Source organism: Sylvia atricapilla, chromosome 7 (genome assembly GCF_009819655.1).
Source record: "Sylvia atricapilla isolate bSylAtr1 chromosome 7, bSylAtr1.pri, whole genome shotgun sequence".
Lineage (NCBI taxonomy): Eukaryota > Metazoa > Chordata > Aves > Passeriformes > Sylviidae > Sylvia > Sylvia atricapilla.
The window spans coordinates 21,425,258-21,445,622 of NC_089146.1; the positions used below are offsets into that span (position 1 = coordinate 21,425,258).

The window sequence follows — 20,365 nt, forward strand, 5'->3', positions numbered from 1 at the left end:
TTTCTGGAATTATGCATGAGTTCTGATTCTAACCATGAGAATCCAAGATTTTTCTCACCAGGGCCCCGTGGAATCACAAATGAGGAGATATTGTGCGTAACAGTAGAAGTATGTTAGGAAAGAATGGAACAATCGAAACTCAAATCTGTATTTAAATAGTTTATTATTTTTGGATTTTTCATTAATAATAATGTTATTAAAGAGCAATTATACTTTTATAATTGTCATTTTATAATTAGTTTTATAAAACAAATATAGTTTTATAATTATAGCCTTTTTTTATTTTGAAGACTGCATGGATGATTTTTTATTATTTACTATAGTAAATTTGTGTGTGTACAAATTTGATGTTGATGTTGATTTTCACATTATAATATAATTTTCAATACAATTTCAGTAATGAAAATCAGAATATGAGAATGAATGTAACAAATAATTGACAGTTTGGGTTGGCAAAATTTTGTCTGTACTGCACAGCAGAAAACTTAGTCTAGAAACATCAAATTCTGTATTGTGTCAGCTACAGGACTTAGATTAAACACCTCACTACACACAATATGTGCAACATGGTAAGCTCTTTTTCATAATTTAGGTTTTGCTGATGTTTTAAGAAATTTATCTTCAAATTAGCTTCTTTCTTGAATTTATGAACTCGTATTGTTGGAGTAATCTCCATTGGAAACCAATGTTATTTAGTATTCCTTTTGGGTATTTTAAAACAGTGATATTAAAAGTAGGTATATTTCCTCTCTAATGTATAGAACTACTTTAGAGTGTAAGCTCCATGGAGCAGGGACTTTTTAGTCACAGATGCTTGAAAAGAGGCTGGTATCTTTCATATGTTATTGGCATTTAAATAACTATTAACTGATATGCAATGATTTTAGAACAGTTTCATCATCATTATAAATTAATTATAAAAATAATTGTTTCTATAAGAGAATATTCAAAGTATCTTCAGAAATATAAACCAACACACATGGTCTGCATGGGTTTTGCTTAATGGTAAAATACAATTCCTTGAAAATCAGATAAACGGCAGATGTGGAAAGTTAAAACAATTTATTCTAAGTGTATTCTAGGTGTTCCTGGCTTCTTAACAATTCATACACTTTTCTTTTAAGTACTTCTGAGTTCAAAATACGTTTCCTATTGCACATTCTAAAAAAAAGTAGACGTCTTCTAAATTGTATTCAGATAGATACATAGCAAATTAATTCAAAATAGGTCTTTTATTCTCACATGACTAGAGAACAATGTCAAAATAAACACAGTTTTTCTCCTCTTATTTCGTTTGATGAACCTATTTTTTCTCAGTTTATCAGTGTCATTCAGTAAATAACTTCCTACAACCTACAGCCTTTTTATATCAATATAATTAAATCATATTTAGAAGCATAATTAGATACTAAGCTATTTCTAGTGGTGTGATAGATACTGAAAACAGTGACACCACAAGCTTTTCATTTATCATATTTTCTTTTGTTTAGTGTTGTTGAATGCTGGCTTTTTCTGTGGAAGTATAAATATCATGTGGTAATGCTGTTAGACTCAAAAAATTGTTCTCTATGTGTGTTAAAACATTGTTATTTCACAGCATTGATTTCCATTAGCAATCATAGAAACTTCAATTCTGTTAAAGGTTCTAATATCTCATTTTTAAAACATAACTTGGCTTGTGTGGACAGAAGTCTCATATCAGAAATGTGTTCATCTTCACTAGCAAGGGATATGAGTTATGAATATATTTCTGCAATGAGAGTGACTGCACAGGAATTTTTGAGCTGCTGTAGAAATTATAATAGCAACAAGTGAATGCATTTTGGATATATCTTTTCTATGCAGAAATGTTTACGTATTTATAAAAAAACATTGCAGAAGATAAACAAGGATGAAATAATAGACTGCTCTAATAACAAAGAGACACATCCTGTTCACATAGTCATAAGACTTGCAGCATCAGTTCATATTTCGCCTCTAGTAATATGCAACAGTTGTAGCTGTCCCTAGGGAAAGCATATGACCCAATCACATCACTGACAGCATATAACAGGATTTAACAAGGAAAAGTGGTGTGTCATGATGTGTCAGCATGCAGAGTCACTCACAGTACTCCCATGAAGTCAGTGGCAGAAATGTTTATAGATTCTAAAAGAATCAGAGTTGTATTATCCTAGAGAACTTAGAAAAGCTCACACATAATGACCACCTTGTAAGTCCCTTCTTTCCTTCTAAACAAAATTAACATGTTGCCATGGTACCGAAGAGGAATCCCATGATTCTACTTCAGGCAAATTCCTATTGTTCTGAGTAAAAGATGAGCACAGCAAGGACCACAGCAAGTAGCCCTGTAGTTTGCTGAATTAATCATGTGTCTATGTAAATCTGGGTAATGTTGTTTCAATAGGTCATGTTGCTTTTTTTTGATAAAAATTGAAGTCCTACACTCTGGAAAATATCTGATCTTTTTCAGATAGCTCTCATTTTACAAGTATCATGGTTAATTCAGCAAAAACGTCTCTTATAATAAATGTAGTATTGACAATTGATAAAAAGGGAATAGATATATGAGTCCACATTAGAGAAATTCAGTGAAGACTTCCCCTATCACTGTCTTGTTATTTTACAGCAATATAAGCATTCATGTACCCTGATACCATTTCTTGCAATGAAAGAAATCTTAATAGCATATTTTGCAATCATTTCATGGATTAGTATTTATATGAATACTCCCATTGTAAAAGCTTTGCAGTATAGATTACACTATGCATTTGCTGAATTTTAATACTCCTACAGCTCTTAAAGCCATGTCTATTTGTAGGTCACTTCTTTCTTTTTGTCCAGGAAGAAAACAAAAATTAAATAAAGAACTTTCATAGCATTTGCATGAAATCTTTATGTTTGTCTTTCCAGGTCCTGAAGGGATTTCCAGAATGCTTACAGGCTGACATTTGTCTGCACCTCAACCAAAATTTGCTTCAGAATTGCAAAGCTTTCCGGGGGGCCAGTAAAGGCTGTCTTCGAGCTTTGGCTATGAAATTTAAGACAACACATGCACCTCCTGGAGACACTTTAGTGCACTGTGGAGACGTTCTCACTGCTCTTTATTTTGTTTCAAGAGGCTCCATTGAAATCCTTAAGAGTGACATTGTTGTAGCCATTCTTGGTAAGTGCATTACTACAAGTCATATTAAAAGAGTTAGATTTTCAAAAGAAATACTTATTGTTCCTGGGACAAGAAATTTGTAAATATTTACTATTTTTTAAAATTAAGCAAAGAAATAATTTAAGAAGAAAAGTCTACATTGCTGCAATAATTCATGTGCACAAAGAGCCCACGTCTTTGGATTTCTAAAGATTTATCTTGAGTCACATTAATCCCTAGGTAAAAGTTGAACTGCAAGCTGAGGCAAGCAGATATCCAATTTTTCCAGTTGTGATTATGCTGCAAGATCAAAAGTCAAGCCCACCCTGTTTCTGAACAGTGATGAAGCTACTGAGATATGTAAAATCCTCTGTTTGCTAACTGGATCAATCTATTCTGGGCATTCAAAATGTCTTCTAGATATTTTCAGAAATGTCTGTTTCTGCCCACTAGGCAAAAAGGAAAATAAGAGAATAACAGATTAATTTGATCTAGAAGAAGTTAATATTTGTTATTAACACATTCTTGTATATATAGTATGATTAGTTGCTTGGTTGTTTTCCTAACAAAGCTGGCTCAGGACAATGCTGACTCCAGCTGGGAGCTCACTTACAGCTGGTGATAGCTCTTATGTGAAGCCAGTAAGAATCCATTAGCTATAGCAATATGAAAAGTAAAATAACTAAACCCTTACATAATATGAGTAAAGATTTTTTTTCGTCCAATTTTATATTCAATTATAAGAATGCAAAGAATAATTGAGTAGATGAGTAAGGGTTTTGCTGTACAGAAGCATACACCAGCTGTAATATCATTCATATATTGTCTTTCTGTTAATTGGCCACTGTAGGAACTTTAGTAAGGAAAGCACCTGAAGCAAGATGTGGACTGGGGGCAGTATGTTGCTATTAACCCACTTTTGACTGATTATTCTGTTTATACTTTGCAGGGTAGATATGTGAGCAGAACAAAGGTGTGCCTAAAGCAATCCTTCCCTAGGTTTAGATAGTGGTATCAAGATAATTTATCATCTCATGCTGTTGCAGCTCATCAGCTGAGCCAGGTTTATCAAAGTAGGGAGCATGCAAGTGTAACACCATGGGGTTTTGCCTTAACTGTGTAAGAGACTTGCCCTGATTATGAGCAGTCTGGTTCATCAAGGAATTCATCTCTCACATCAAAAACATGTACATTTCTGTAATATTTCTATTGCATTTGCAATCAAGACAAACTGACAATTTTATGGATTCATCAATTTCTTCCTGGGACAAAGATGCAGACTGGACAACTTTTTCATGTTATACACATCAGATCCTGTACTCTCACACTGTAGCAGAAACCCAGGTATTTGCAGGGCCATGCCAGTAGATCTCTTCCCACCTATACCTGTCCACACCAGGGGCTGCAGTTTGGAGCCTCACTCTCCCAGGGAATGGTAGGTCAGACAGGTGTGCACAGCTGCATCCAAAAGAAACTGAGCCCACATCTGTTGCATGATCCATGAGGTAGAAATCTGCCTATAGCTGGCTCCAGTTAGTGAGTCTGTGGTATTTTGAAGAATCTACAGAAAAAGGATAGATGATATAAAGGAAAATAACTACGCATTGAAATCACTCAGAAACCTAACAAAATTTATCAATTACTATCCATATATTTTCAGTTAATTCCTCTTTCTGAAAAACCTACACACAGAAATAGACATAAAAAACACTCAGTGCTTTGTGCTCTGGACAACAGAGTAGTCCAACAGAGGTAGCATGGATGAAATTTTCACCTTTAACAAGTATTTCAGCATCATCAAAAAAATCAAAGAGTCCTGAGAAATGCTTCGTTTCTCCCCAGTTTTCCTCAAATCATCAGCAGTGTCTGATGAGGCTGTGTTAAGTTTCTTTAATACTGATCTGACAAGAGTAATTCTGCATCAAATATCTAGAAAACACAATGTCTGAAATCTACTATCTCTTTCAGCTTTGAGAGAGGATATAAAAACACTATTAAATAACCGTGTCAATACTCTCATTGCAGAGAAGGTTTTATATGCCTCTAATAGGGACCTCTGAATTCATAAGTATTTTGGGGTAGAAGGACTATGTTGGCAAACCCTTGTTTTGTCTCTGATTCCTGTTACATTGCACATCTTTGAGTACCTGTTATATCTAAGGAACTGTTTTATTAAATAAAAACTATAGGTTTTGCTCAAAAGATATAAAGTGATGAAAAAAGGATCACTTTTGTTGGCAGTTTATTTCCATAGTTAAGCACATTTATTGTTAAAAATGTATGCTTTATTTCCAGTATAAAATTATCTTGCTTCAATTTCTTTCTATTGATTCTTCCTATGCTTTTCTTCTCATATTCTAGAGGCATTGAATGACAAGTGATATTTTCCTCTCTAAAGAATATATGCAATATGTTATCTCTTAATCTTCCCATGTTCAAGATCTTCACTGTAAATCAGCCCTTAAATTACCTTTTGCACTTCTTAGCTCAATTTTCAACTTCCTTTTTAGAAAATAGAAAAGCTGGAACTATTTTTAGTAACCTAATGTAAACGGCACAAATGTTTAACAGAGACAAAAATCACCACTGTGTTCTTTTTTACCAGTCTCTGTTTCTCCCTTGCTATGATTGCTATTCTTTTCCACACGTGTTTTCTTAGTTCCTCCCCAACCCCATTTTGCAGGTAACCCTGAAACTCTTAGTGTAGCGCGTATTTTCACTGGTTTATGGCTGCAGCTGCTTTGCGTTGACGAAGTTTAGGCACAGTTTGGCAAAAATGAGCAATTAAATAGAGATGGCAATCTTAAAAAAACAGCTATTGCAAATGTGTCAACATTGATTGGAAGAATTGCAGTGGTGTCCGAACAGAGGCATACGTGTTTAAAGGGCTTGTTCAAAAGAACTCCTGCCTCTTAGAAGTTTTGCATTCCCTTAAAAATATATAAATAAAAACTAAGTAATTTTCTACTAAAATATATTTCAAGTATGGTCAATTTCTTCATGTAATTCTTAACAAAATGATATTGCAGGCTGTACTAGACTGAACAATAGAATCGGCATCTTTGCCATCATAACAATATGATTGAAATCACCAAATAATGATTTTAGAAGAAAGGACAAAGGAACCTGCTCAAGTAATATTTTTTTTATGAAACTGAAGAAAAATTGTCATGAAACTTTCACTTAGTCCAGTTATATGCCTTTGTATTTTTATTGATCCTAATAATTCCACCTTTAATACTTAATAATACTGCTTTTTCTTTATATATGTGCAATGGTAATCTGACTGTATCATTTTATGTGAAACCAAGTATTATATGCCACTATGACAAAGAAACACATCCTTCAATTTAATGGCTTACTCATGTTTAAAATAATAATCTCTGTTTAATTTTCTTTTTGCAGGGAAAAATGATATTTTTGGAGAGATGGTACATCTTTATGCAAAACCAGGAAAGTCAAATGCAGATGTGAGAGCTTTAACTTACTGTGACTTACATAAAATCCAGAGAGAAGATCTACTAGAAGTTTTGGATATGTACCCTGAATTTTCTGATCTCTTCCTCACCAATCTGGAACTAACTTTTAACCTGAGAGATGAAACTGCAAAGGTACATATAATAAGTGATTTTTTTCTTTCTCAATAATGAGCCAAATCTGTCCCACAGTAAGAAAATTTGACAATAACATTTGAAAAACAAAGGTTAACAAAATGAAAAGCTAAAATCCTATATTTAAAAATATACTCACCTGATTGCTTTTATTGAAGTCAGATAAACTCAGCAGAAGTCAATGAAATTATTCAGATGATGTTAATCTAACAGGATTTAGTTCTATATTTAAATAGTATTAAGGTTTCACCCAGGGGGGTTTTGTTAAAGCCATGGAAAATATGGGGTTTTTAGATGACTATATCCTAGGTCATCACAAGGAGAACTTTTGACACTAAATGTAATTGTACATCCATAAAATAAGAATAAATCAGATTATCCAGATTCATTCTGTGTCTAGCAATAGAAAATATTTAATTGCCTTTCAAATATGAATTTTTAATTCCCTTATCTTGGCATGCACTCTAACTCCTAGGGGACTAAAAACTTAAGAGGGACTTTTCAACTTCCACTCAGCCTTCAGATTTTCAGGCATTTCTTGGTCTCTTTTTCCCACAGTGACTGTCCTAAGTGTCCCCTTTTGAACAAATTACATCTTCAGGAAAGTCAAGATATTACCAGTGTTTCTTATTTCAGACTGACAGGGTTAATCTGACTTGGGAAAGAAAGTGGACATTTGGCCAAAAAGGGGGGTTGGGGAAATTCTCTTGCCCAGCTTGTGCTGCTGAGGCTAAAGTCTTCCCCAGGACATTGCAGGTGCAGCCCTGGCCACTAGGCAGGGATCACTGCCCACAGAATGACTGCTTTACATTTCATTATTTCTGAGATAATGCTGGTTTGTGACTTCCTTAAAGAAGGACAGAGGTTCAGTGAGAAGGAGCTGGCATATATAATTTGGCCTCAAAGACCTTCTAAGCAAAAGGAGAAAAAGAACACGAAGTTTAGGGCTGTAAATCATAGGGACATTTTTGCTAATCACGTGTGGACCTTTGCTTTTAAAAAAAATTATAACAAATACAACTTCTGACAAGAAATGTCACTTTTTCTCTTACAACCTTTTTTTAATAAAATACCATTCTGGAAATAAAATACCAATTATTCTTTTTTTTCAGTCGTGGATTTGTATGTATTGAAAAGGTCATAATTATTAATTACATGTAAAACAAAACACAATGAATGTATAGTCTAGTGATAAATTTAAGTTAAAACTGAATGTCCATATATTTGAAAAATTTCTTGAGTATAATTTCACATTAATGATTTAAGTCTGAGCAAATATTTCTTGCAATTACATTGTCATCAATGTTTTATCATTATTTTTTCTTTAGATCAGAGACAAGGAAGGCAGGAGAGGCTCAGCCTGCTTCTGAGCTTGCAAAATCATAGTTTGTCTCTAGAAATTCCATTTACTTTCCACTGTCCCTTGCAATCCAGAAAATCATCCCTCAAAAGAGCATTGAGCACATTCACATTTTCAAAACATCACTAAGATCTAAATTTGTTATCAGCATAATAGGTGCTTCTGCCTCAAGCTCTGCTCCTGCCCTCTTTTTGTATAAAAGTACCTTTTTCATCCTGCAGTTTTTCTACCGGTGGGCCGCCACTGAAGCACATTACTTGCCAGGTTTACAATGAAGGGAATAGAGAAAGATGTAAACACTTCCCAGCTCCCCTCTGCCCTTCTCCCACATGCAAATCTGCTTACTTGAGTGATATGGGAAATCTCACTAGCACAGGGAAGGGAAGTAGGCTGAAGCCAGTGCCATGGGTATGTACACAAAGAGTAAAACTGGTGTTATCTTTGCTAATGTTTAAATTTCTTGAAGTAGGAAAATAAGAGTTAAATGCATCTTTTACTGACTGGAAAAAATATTCTTAAGAGGGATAGAAAAAAACAGCACTGTGTTCTGGTACAGAAATAAGTATCTGAATGATCTAAATTTGATAAAGAGGAAGGGAGGGTCTAGAAAGATAAAATAATGAGAGGTAAAGTGCCTAATGCTTGTCAGGCTTATATTTATTGTAAAATATAACCTTTATAATCATTGCAAACTCTAACCTTTATAATCATTATCATCAGTTAAATATAAATATAATTGCAATCAATTACCACTTTACTTCTTGAAATAGTTTACATTCTCTGTTAGAGGTTATTGAATTTTTTTCATTAATTTCTCTAAGGTTACATAAACCAGATCTGTGCAAGTTCAGAGAAGCTGATAGCACATGAACACATGTATTTCCATGTAAACTTATTATCAGGATAATTTTATTTCACCATTAGGTGATGACAGTGTTGGTTTTGCTCAATTTGCATGAACTTTTTTAATGTTAGCCTTGGGCAATTCCATTCATTAGCTGGTGATGGAGAGGCTGATGCAAACTGACTTTAATATTGCCTTTTTTAAAGCTTGAACATGATTAAGAGTCAATCACCTATTGCAAATCTGCCCTCTTTAGATGGGACTAATCTGTCTTTTTGTTTCATATTTCATTAATCAAGTCTGACCTTGTAATAAGATCACAAACTACCAATGATATGGATGGAGATAACTGCAAACTACGACGACGGAAATTGTCCTTCCAAAGTGAAATAGAGAAAGGTAATTAACTTCATTTCTTACATTAGACAGCACTGCCTCATTATTCATTGGTATTTCACTTGGTAATGCTGGATACATTAGGGTCCCATGTTGGCTGTTACTGGAGCAGCCCTTGAGAATCCAGCTGGGCAGCAAAACTACTCTGCGCATTAACCTCTATATGCTTATATATAACTAGAAAATATATGTTTCACCCTTCCATGACTTCACATCCATCTGTGAAGAGCTGTTCCAACATCATGCTACCTTATTACCTTTGAGACATGCATATATATATATAATCTCTTAATATCTATTTTCTGAGACACCATGTTTTAAACTGTGTGGACAACCTAGTCTGTGAGTCCTTTTATCTCCTTAGCAAAGTGTTTTGTTGAACTTGATGCTAGGCAGTGTTTCACCCTGGAATGGAAATATTTTAAAACTTCAAAACTTAAAATATTTTAGGACACTGTAAATTCACCACAGTCTGATTTTGATCCACATGGTAATGTGTAAAAGTTGTTCTGGTGAGTTAAACTTTTGTTTACTTTTTGTGCTTATGTTCACATTAATGGCATTTGAGAATAAACATATGAAGGAAAATTCACTGAAACATTAAACTTTTCACCAGTACTCAGTACTGCTAAATACCAGGAACTGTAGACAGTAGCTCTGGTCAGACAGCAACAGTCATGAAGACAGCTAAACTGAGCTATCCTCATAGGATTTTCATGTTTATGTAGGAAAAACACAATTCCTTGAATACTATTACACTTTTATGGTTGAATGGTTTGTCTGACAAATTACTGTTTCTGTTATGCCTCTCCTTCACACTCCACAGTTAAACCTCAGTTCTAAATGCAGCATAATACTGATTTATAGAGTAGCAGAATACCTGATAATAAATGGGAACAGTTTAAATATCCATAGCAGGTATAATGCTCAATGAAGAGACTCTGGATTAGAGTCTGGCTATTCAGAACAATGACATTCCCGTTCGATCAAAGAAGCATCTTTAGGGCAGGAAGCCAAGACTGACAACAAATCTGTCAGGAAAATGTCCCCATGAAATATTCAATCTGCTCTTCACAAAGAATCTGTTGACAGAGGTACTTTGCCTGACTAACCTTCACATTTCTTATGAGAAAACATATGCTGCTACCTAGACAAGATGGAAGTGATCTTTTATGTTGTGCCTGCTGTAGAATTACAAATAGGCTACTCAGGTGTCAGTGAGGTTCCAAGACCCCTAGGCTTTTATAGTTCTTGCCCAGTCAGTTACACTGAACATCCTCTTTGAAACATTTATTCGCATTACTTTTGAAAGAACATCATTTCCTACAGTTTTGTCTCTGAAAAAAAAAATACTTGCACCATTGGAAAAGAAGAGGCAAGACTGACAAACTCCTTAGTCCTGGCAATGATTGTACAGGACCTGGTAATATCTGGGTTAGGCAGAAGGGAGGTACATTGGAAGTCCATCTGAGGAGAAGATAAAGCAAGTAGGATTGCTTTGCCAAGTACTGAGTACACTTCTAGCCCAGTGGCTTGCTGCTCCTCTCTGGTTTCTTTTCAGATTCCCTACATTTTCCCATGACCAGGCACCTCATAGTCATAGATCTTCAGGTTTACTTTTCTGTGGCCCTTCCCACATCCTCTGTGAGGTTGTGGACTACTAGAGATACTGTTGGCTTGTAGAGTAATGTTCTCTTGATTTCAACCCGTTATATGTAGGAGGAAGTGGCATCTTATTTTGATCCAGCGCAGTCAGTCTTATAATGATAAATATAGGGGCATGATCCTGCGGAGTTCGTCAGAACTGGAGGAGACAAGACAGAGTTTCTAAACAAAATGCATTTCTGGCCACAGTGTGCCAAAAGATAAAAAATACATGTTGTATGAAAATCATATTTTGATTTCAGAACTACAGTTTGAGCAGGATAGAGATTCCCAGAATTCTCACTGTTATATTTTGATATTTTATTTTGTAATTATTAGAGGCATGCTTAGTAAATGCTCTTCTTGCTGGCATTCTTTACCTTCAGCTGTTGACCTACTAGCATATTATGCAGCTTGAAATTTTATTTTTTGCATCTTTACTGTGATCATCCTGTTTTTTCTGTTTTGGAGTGCTAAAAATGGGATTGCGTTATCTCAGCCTTCAGTTCATGCTAGCCTGATTTGGACCTTGTTGCCATGGTAACTTCCTGCACGAGTTTTATCAGGGGTTAAACAAAATCAACACAGCTCTCTTTTATGCATCTGCAGTTAGTACCCCTGATTCTCCAATTCCACACAAGACCTTCTCACTCCACATATACATAATTCCACCATTTCTATCCTGTGTCAACATAAAACTGATCTTAACTAGTAAGGCTAAGAAAGGCTCTGTCATAGCATGATTTTAGAGGCTACAAGACTATTTGAGGGACCAGCTTGTTCTCTGCCCTCTAGAATTGGTTGCAGTATCAGAAGACATCCCCTGCAAAAATTAATGCACACACTACCTAGGAGATTATACTTGCTCCCACCCTAAAGAAATTCACTGTATGTCTTTCTGAATAATGGATTGTACTTCTTGCACAGGTGCAGGTGCAGACTTAGCCAGTTGCCATAGCTGCTTGACAGCCAAAAAACTCTCTGAGACTGCTCAAAATTAGCAGCATTCCTGCCTGGCAGTTCTAAACAAAGCTCTCAGCTGGGTTGGCTAGTTAGTCTCCTGCTGAAAATTTTGCAACAATGAGCTGCTCCATCTATACTCAGTTGTCATTTTTAGCAGTGCAGAATACCATTCTTACTTGCCTATTTCTCTTTTACTTCTGGCAGCTCTGTGTGAGTTAGCTAATTTCAAGAGAAATACATTTAGGCAAGAACTTTCTTTTGCTCTGCTAGTTCTGAGTGCAGTTCTATTATCCCATGCTGAATAGGACATTTCTAGAGTTGTTTACATCAACATAAAATCCAATATATGAGTGAAAAATGCATGGTGTAAGGAGACTAACTGAAAGCCTGAAAACTTGGGGCTTTGAAAAGATTGTTCTGGAGTTCAAGTATTATCACTTTAGCCAGCAACTTTTTAAATATTTTGTTAATGTCAGCTCTAAAATCTTAACCTTCTTGGGACTTTTCTAGTGACAGCTGGCCCAGGAAACTTATAACAAGAAAATTTTAGCTCCATGGATGTGATTTTAAGTGGTCACTAAGCACAGTTCTCACAGACTCTTGTTACCCTGGGGCTTGCACTTGCCCACATCAACAGAGACTGTAACAATCAAGGGGAATAAATTAAATATTTTGCAGTGCTTTATTCTTAAAATATTGTTAACTAGTAAACTCAGATATTGCTTAATTTTAATTTCAAGAGTTATGTTTCCTGATCAGACTTTTCAAAAAGTGTCTGCTGATTAGTTCTCAAAGCACAAAAGCCAGAGTTCTAATAAACTTCCAACTGAATCTTGATTTATGTAACTACCTAATTGTTTGTAGCTGTCTTTCAGCCTATGAAGCCAAGCCATATTAACACAGCTTTATTACACCAAGTATCTAGAGGCATGCCTCTTGATTTAGATCTAGAAGACAAGGAAACATTTCAGGAACTGACTCTTCTGTCTGAAACTATGAAGTGGAGCACTACTAAGAAAATGGAGAACCACCCCCATGCCTGTCCTTTCCCATTCTGGTCCCTTCCCCCAGCTTCCTTATCTAAATGCTTACTTCATTAATAGATGCTCAGCCAAGCATGGTGCCATGTCCCCAGAAGGACAGCTGGGTAAGAATGCAAAGAAAAATTGAAGTTCCTATTTAACTGTGTTAAGCTGTTAGTATTTTGCTGATGAAGTTGGCTTGGGCTCAATTAGAAAAGAGTTTCTAATATTCCACCAGAGTCTTAGGTCATCAAACGGACAGGAAACAACTGATGTGTTGGCAGGCAGCATATGGCTGGAAACAAGACCACACATCCCCAAAATCTTACCTTAATCATGAAACCCCTAGCACAAAAGTACCTGGTCATCAGAGAGCCCACCAGGGCAGTGTTCCATCTGCTCCTATTAGTGTTACTGCTGTTACCACAGTGCCTAGGAACCACCTCAGGGAGCTTCCACAGAAGAGTCATGTTTCCAGGAGTTACTCCCAAAGAGGCTGTCTCTAAAGGCCAAATCTGATCGAAATGTTTTATGCAGTCACACATATCCATAGCTATCCTTTGAAAAATAGAATAGCAATAATAGTACTATGGGGAAAGATGAATTCCTTGTAAAAGAGGAGAGAATTCTAAATTTGATAAGAGAACCATTTTGATCTATATGCTGAATTCATGCTGAGGCAAATTGCTATAATTTTTGTTTCTGATTGGTTTTAAGTATAGCATTTTTTTCCTGAAATATAAACTAATAATTGTCCTTCCATCATTATCTGATTAGCATTAAAGTTGACAGAAAAACAGACAAAACAAAGAAAATTGAGATAGAAGGCTGTCAGTCCATCCCTAACATCTCATTGTATTGAAAATGGCACAAAAGAATCAATGAAGGACTTCATATGCCCTTCAACTTTGAAATTCTCAGCTTTTTAAATGTGTCTCAAATTCAATTATTAAAAAACTAGCTCTTTTCTAAGCCCTTTGAAAAATAGGGACATGGATACTTATGGAAAAGTCCATAAAAACTTCAGTCCATCATCATAGGGGGAGATTTTGGTATCTTGTGCTGTTCCCTATTTCCAAAATCACCTAAAATTTCATAGCTCAAAGACAAAACACAGCAAAGGACACAATAGCTTCCAAACAAGCAGCGCTGATACAGAACAGTAATTCAAACCCTCTGCAGTACAGTTCATTTCCTCCACTATCACTATTGAATCTACTGGAGCTTTCCAGCAAAATTTTCAGAAATTCTATGGGAATGGAATCTCACTAGTTTATATCTATATTTATATCTAGCTGTATCTATCTACTCATAGTAGACTTACGACCTCCAAAATTATGAATGAAGTTGGAATAAAATGAATCTTCTATCATTTAAAACAATCACAGAAAAAAACTTTAAACCTCTTTACTAGTGAAAGAGAAAATGTTTTAGCTTTCCCAAAAGACTTCCAGCCACCTACTCTTCTTAGGATTAGGGATCTGCCTGCATAGTTACTACACAGGCAATATTTTTACTTGGTGTTAGTCAAATACCACACACATATCTGAGAGTACATTTTTATGTAGGGGGTCCTACAGATAGGTGGATGTTTGAAGAGAAACATAATGAGTATAAGTGAGGAAGAAGGAGGAAAACAAGCATGTGTTGAAGAATACAAGAACTTCCACAGCTCAGGTTTTAGGAGCCAGTTAAGTCTTTGGCATTGTTTCAAATTTTGAGGTCTGACAGGTCTACAGACATGTAATTGAAGGTGTGAAGCAGGACTTACAGATACATGAATTCAAGTGCCTGGTGGAACTTTAGACAAATTCTTTCTAGTGGTTTAAAAAATGTCTCAGGAAATGCATGTGCAACTTTAAGACCTGTTGCCTCTTCCATGTTATGAAAATGGCCAAGCTTTGATATAACTGCATGTGTTCCAGAAGATTATTTTTAAGGGAAAAAAAATTGTGATAGAAACTATCTATTCTCAGTTGTTCTTTGTTTCACTTTAGTTCTGATGGATATTATGCTGTACAAGGGCATAACTGTAATATGATATTCACAAAAGGAAAAATTGTAGTCATGTAGTCAATTCTAATCTTAGCACAAAAATCTGGTGCTCTTAATAAATTAATTTTTTAATAAATATGTAATGGCTTCAGGGTTCATTACTTTGCTTTCTTAAACTTCTAGACTGTATAATCCTGTGGTTCTCAAATTTGCAGAAATATCTGTATCACTGAATAGGCACTGTGTGCTTTACCTCTACCTCTGATTATAACTAAAAAGCTGCATATATACCTTTCCACTTTTAAAAGTGAACTGCAGTGCAACTATCCATCAGAATACTATGTGATTGTTTAGATTACCAAAAAAAAAAAATCAAGTGTGTGTGAAAGACAGTCTTTATGCTAATTGTCTCATGATACTCAGTATTATTGTTATGTTTTGTGTGATATGCAAACAATTTTCCTGTAAGGGGAAAACAAAGTGCACTGCAAATTTTAACAGTTCGGTTTGTTTTCAGAGCTTTAGGACCAATGACTTCTTCTGACCATACTAATTTTTATTTTTCCAGATGAGGTAATTCGGAAAATATTTAGATCTGAGTTTCTCAGGTAATCCAATAAACTCCATGCAAAGCTTTCAAACTATTTCTCTTTTTTCTCATGCACTAAATTTATGCTTTTTCCGTACAGTTTTCATTAAGACCTGTCCAAAAAGTACGTAATTAGACATTTTGTAAACTTGAACAGTGCTATAATCACCAATGATGTTTCACCAAGGTGCAAGAAAAACCTCTAGAGATATCAGTTTATGCTTTCCTACCACTTAAAGTTATTAGTTACAAGGACTTTATGATTTTACTTTTTCTTTTTTTTTTTTCCCCGTCCTATTTTGTGTTCAGGGATGCTTTGTTCATATGTAAACATTGGAGGAAGCTATGCTTTCAGTAGGCACTCAAAAATGTTTATGAAGGCAACATTTCTGTCTACCTGATCACCAGTCATGACCTAAGATGATCAGAACAAACTGAACAGACAAATTTCTGTTCAGTGAAAAGTGGTAGAATGTTTTGTTCAAGTTGTTAGTCTTCTAGAACAGATGACCCCTCCTGGAACAGGTTCCTTGTCAGAACATGAGTTAAGACTGGCTTTGACAAACATCCAGATGTCACAACATGTCAGAACTCTAAGGCCAAGATAATTCTGATACAGGAGCTCAAGCACTAAAATTCAAAGTTCATAAATGTCTTACTTTTGTTTAAGTGGATTCAGGGTAAGTTACAGTACTTTCTGAAACATCAGAAACATCAGGGTTAAATATCTCTACAGAGAAGACCAAAATCAGTTTTCAGACAAGTTTTCTGGTAGCAAAGGTGGACTAGCTCTCATTTTAAATGCTGCATATAAAATCAAGTGCTGAATATTACCTATCACTTGTCATGCATTTGTAAAGATTATGGGGATCTTGTCCTTCTCCCAGTGGAAAATAAATCCATGAAAGTTCCTTGTACTGTTTACCATAGACTGTTTGCAAATTACTCAACAAATTACTTAACTTTGTTCTTTTATTCTTAGATAAAGGAACAATATGGAAAAAAAAGTTCACCACAGCAATACCTATGCACTGAATGACCAGACACTGGGCTGCTGTTCATTTTCCTATGTACAGCTGTCACCTTCCTCCTTTTTGATACTCTTCCTTTAGCCATCAGAAAGCACTCAGCTATACATCTAGCAATGTACTCCATACCAGTCACATTCAACTAAGTATGAATCAAGCAGCAAGAAAAAAAAAAGAAAGGGACCATTTTAATTAGCAGTTTTGATCCTAAACTCACTGATTGGAATTCTGAGGAGTAGTCTAGTCTGTGTACATCTTGAGTAGACTTCTCTGGAGTCATATATTGGTCCTGCTCCACAGTACCAGTACTTTTTGAAATTAGATAAATATTACGTATGACTTATAATGTTCTTGCGCCATTAAGTGAAAACCAGGGATTTCAGGAATTAGGATTACCATTTTCCCTGACTGGGTGCATGCTGTTCCCCATCTACGTGAACGAAAATGTAGGCAGTGTTCAAATTATTACCAGTGTTCGAATAATTCATCACAGCTTTTGATTTTTTGACATATTGAAATTTTGCACTCTTTCAACCATGTTTGTGGTATTGTATTTAACATACTGTCTGAAATGCTTGGTCACTGACTTTTCATTCAAAATATTTGCTGCCCATGGTGGGCACATAAGGCATTTTTCTGCTCTCTGACAAGGTAACAGACATTTTTAAATTAAAGAACATAGTCATGATGTCTGGCAAGTACTTTGTTGGTTCACAGAAACACAATGTTGGTTCACAGAAACACAGATGACCATCACAGGAACACTTTTGAATATCACACAAGAAAAGAGCTTGTAACACTTGAACCAAAATACTTGATGGGAATCTGAAGATCTCCAGACCTTCTGAGCCATTAACCCCACTTCCATCCAAGTCACAGTGTGCATTTCTCCTTACTCTCACATACGCAAAGCGTGCATTTGGTGTAGTGTAAAACAGTATGGTGGGTTTTTTCAAAGGAAAGGGAAAGTGTCATTTCTGCTGAACAGATTTATAGTGGTGTGGATACTGTTAATGATAAGGATTGTCTGTATTATGGTTTGAAATATAAAATGCTGTCTGTGGGAGTAAGGAAGCCATTTACCTCATTTCCTGCACAAAATTGAATTTGTCTCAGCATATTATGGGATTTCTTTATTGAATGTCTGAAAAGGGAGAGAAAATTTGCTACCTTCTGAAACACTAGGCTACATAGCTAGCTTGATTAATGATGAAAAAAAATCCAGTTAATGAAATTACAGCAATATTAAACAATGCTGCTGCATAGGTAATATATTGCTGACACTTTCACCAACACTGTTTGCAGCAGACTGATATATTAGGAGAAAATACCTCTAGTTCATGCAGACTGGCACAACATGAATAATGCAAAATTTCAATACTGCAAACCATATTATACAAAAGAAACCTGAATGACCTCTGGTAACCATCCCATGAAGTCGGATTTTTATACCAGTATTTCTAAGTCACTGTCATAGTTCTATGACCCAGACTTGTGACAACCCCATGTCTTCCCTTCCTTTGCCCAAGCATTTGCAAAAAGCAGGACACAAACTTTCTGAAAATTACTTTGAGGATTTTGGAATTTCCAAACAGCAAATGTCAGAGGACATTGCCTGTAAACTTGGCAAGCACCGAAAACACATAACAGGTTAAAACAGTTCCATAAAGAGTGTTAATGTTTTTTGTACATTTTGGTAAATCAAGAAGTTACAAAAATAATCATCTTCAGTAAAACAGTTTCTAGCTGTTTCAGAATCAGAAAGTGAAATTTTTCTTACTGGAAAAGGAAAGAGAAAACAGCAGAACTGATGTGAGGGGAGAAGGGGAAGGTGAGGTTTAATGATTACATTTGGAAGAACAGAAAGAGATAAATAAAACTTTTAAAGCACTTTTCTGTATGGCAGAAAGTGAATGTATCCATGGATCCATGGATAAGCAGATAGAAAAGCCTTCTGTCTGGAAAATCCATTCCCAACCAATGATCGGATTTCATTACAAAAGGAAGGAGAAATTGGAGAAATTCACACTCTGAAAAAAAGTCTTATCTAGCTATTATTTGCAACGGCCACTGAGCTGCAGGGACACTGCTAAGGGATCACTGAGCAGGGATACAGAGCTTGCACCATTATCAGGTCCTGAAGAGTCAATAAAATGGAGCTGTTTCTATTTTAATTCATACCCTAGGTGCAAAGCATGACAAGATTATCCTCCAGAGAGAAGAATCTTTAGCATTGAATAGGAGCCTTTTAAAAGGAAAACAACTTTTGACTCTCTGAGTATAGCCAGATGCCTAGAAGATAAAGTAAAGCTAAAGATGTCTGTTTTGAAATAGATCAGCTGATGAAAAAATCTTCCCTGATTTCTATAGGCAGGAGCCTACATTCAAAAGATCTCTGCCTTCCTTCTCATGCCAGTGACTTCATAATACTTGGCCATCATTTGGAAAATAATGTGTTCTGTTGTTCTGATATAGATGGAGACTAGATGCAGGAATATCAACTGAATTACCCTGGTTTTACAGCAGAGTAATTATTAGCAGAATCTAGCTCCATGTTTCTAAATATTTTAGTATTTTATGAAGATCAGAGATAAGACAGTCTGCTATATTTCAGCTGCTAAACAATTTTTTTCACTAGAGTCTCAATGACCCCTTCTTAAAATTAGTCCACTGCTTGATTTGTATTCCACAGAGTGCTCATTACAGCTGTCGTTAGTGCACAAAATCTCATGAACATATAAAATTACCCTAAAAATTGGTAATTTCAAGCTTTCATTAGAAGGTCTTTTTCACAGGTTGAAGTCAGTCAAACACTAAGTAATTAAGACTGTAATTTACTGTAGCGTGACTATGTTTTCAATATATTTCCTACAATAAATGCCATGGGAGATATCTATAATGAAATTTTCTTACGAAGCTTTCTTTTGCTTTTGTACTGGTTTGGAGATGGAATTGCTGAGAACATGACACTTGGGTCTTGAGTGTGAGCAGCCCCCAAGAGCTTTACGCTGCCAGTCCATTTGCAGTTGTTTTGACAATTTTGCTACAACTGAGCATCACCAGTATCACTTAGAGCCAGTAGTCCTTCTTAACAAAAGCCCAGTAAAGCCACTTCAGTTTGGGGTTGTGTTAATTGCACTTGGAGACTCTGGAGGGTACAGGTACAGAAGGCTTGCTTTGCTACTGGGTTTATTTTGCTTTGTTATTGGGTTTATTTTCTTTACCATTACCTACCCTCAGGGCTCACAGATTTCTGGACCCTTGAAGGGTGCTCTTTACAGATATCACATTCTTTTTTATGTGCAGACAAAGACAATTAGATGAAGCTACAGTTTCATTTCCTTACAGTGACCAGAAAACGGAGAAGAAACCTAGGGAATATACGGAATGTTAGATTAGCCACTGCTGTAGGCTATAAAGACTACAGACATTCCAGAACTATGTTGATTAGTAATTAGCACAAAGCAGATGGGAAATCATGCTGTCTCCCCAGGAAGTTAATGCAAACTAGTTACAGTATTTATGTGATGTTGAGACTACCCTGCTAAAATGTGTTTTAAATAAATAGCAGAACTGAATTATCTTGACATTTTAGTTAAAAATAGGGAAAACCAAATATTGAATTGGAAATTAGCTTCAATGTAATGCTGAAAAGAGATCAAGACTTCTCTATATTAATAAATAATCATTCCAGGGTTTAAATACTTTTTAATTTTTGCAATATGTTTTTGAAGGTTTCTGTTTTAAATCTAGACTTGCTTGCCATTT

General features: G+C 35.5%; 1 protein-coding gene across 1 annotated transcript in view; it reads left to right on the top strand.

Moving 5' to 3' along the window:
- The window catches only part of KCNH7 (potassium voltage-gated channel subfamily H member 7), a 211,209-nt gene that overhangs the window by 179,047 nt on the left and 11,797 nt on the right, over positions 1–20,365 (top strand). Inside the window, 3 exon segments of the mRNA XM_066322881.1 lie at positions 2,914–3,166; positions 6,551–6,756; positions 9,260–9,359. Of these exon segments, the coding sequence (XP_066178978.1) occupies positions 2,914–3,166; positions 6,551–6,756; positions 9,260–9,359 (559 nt within the window).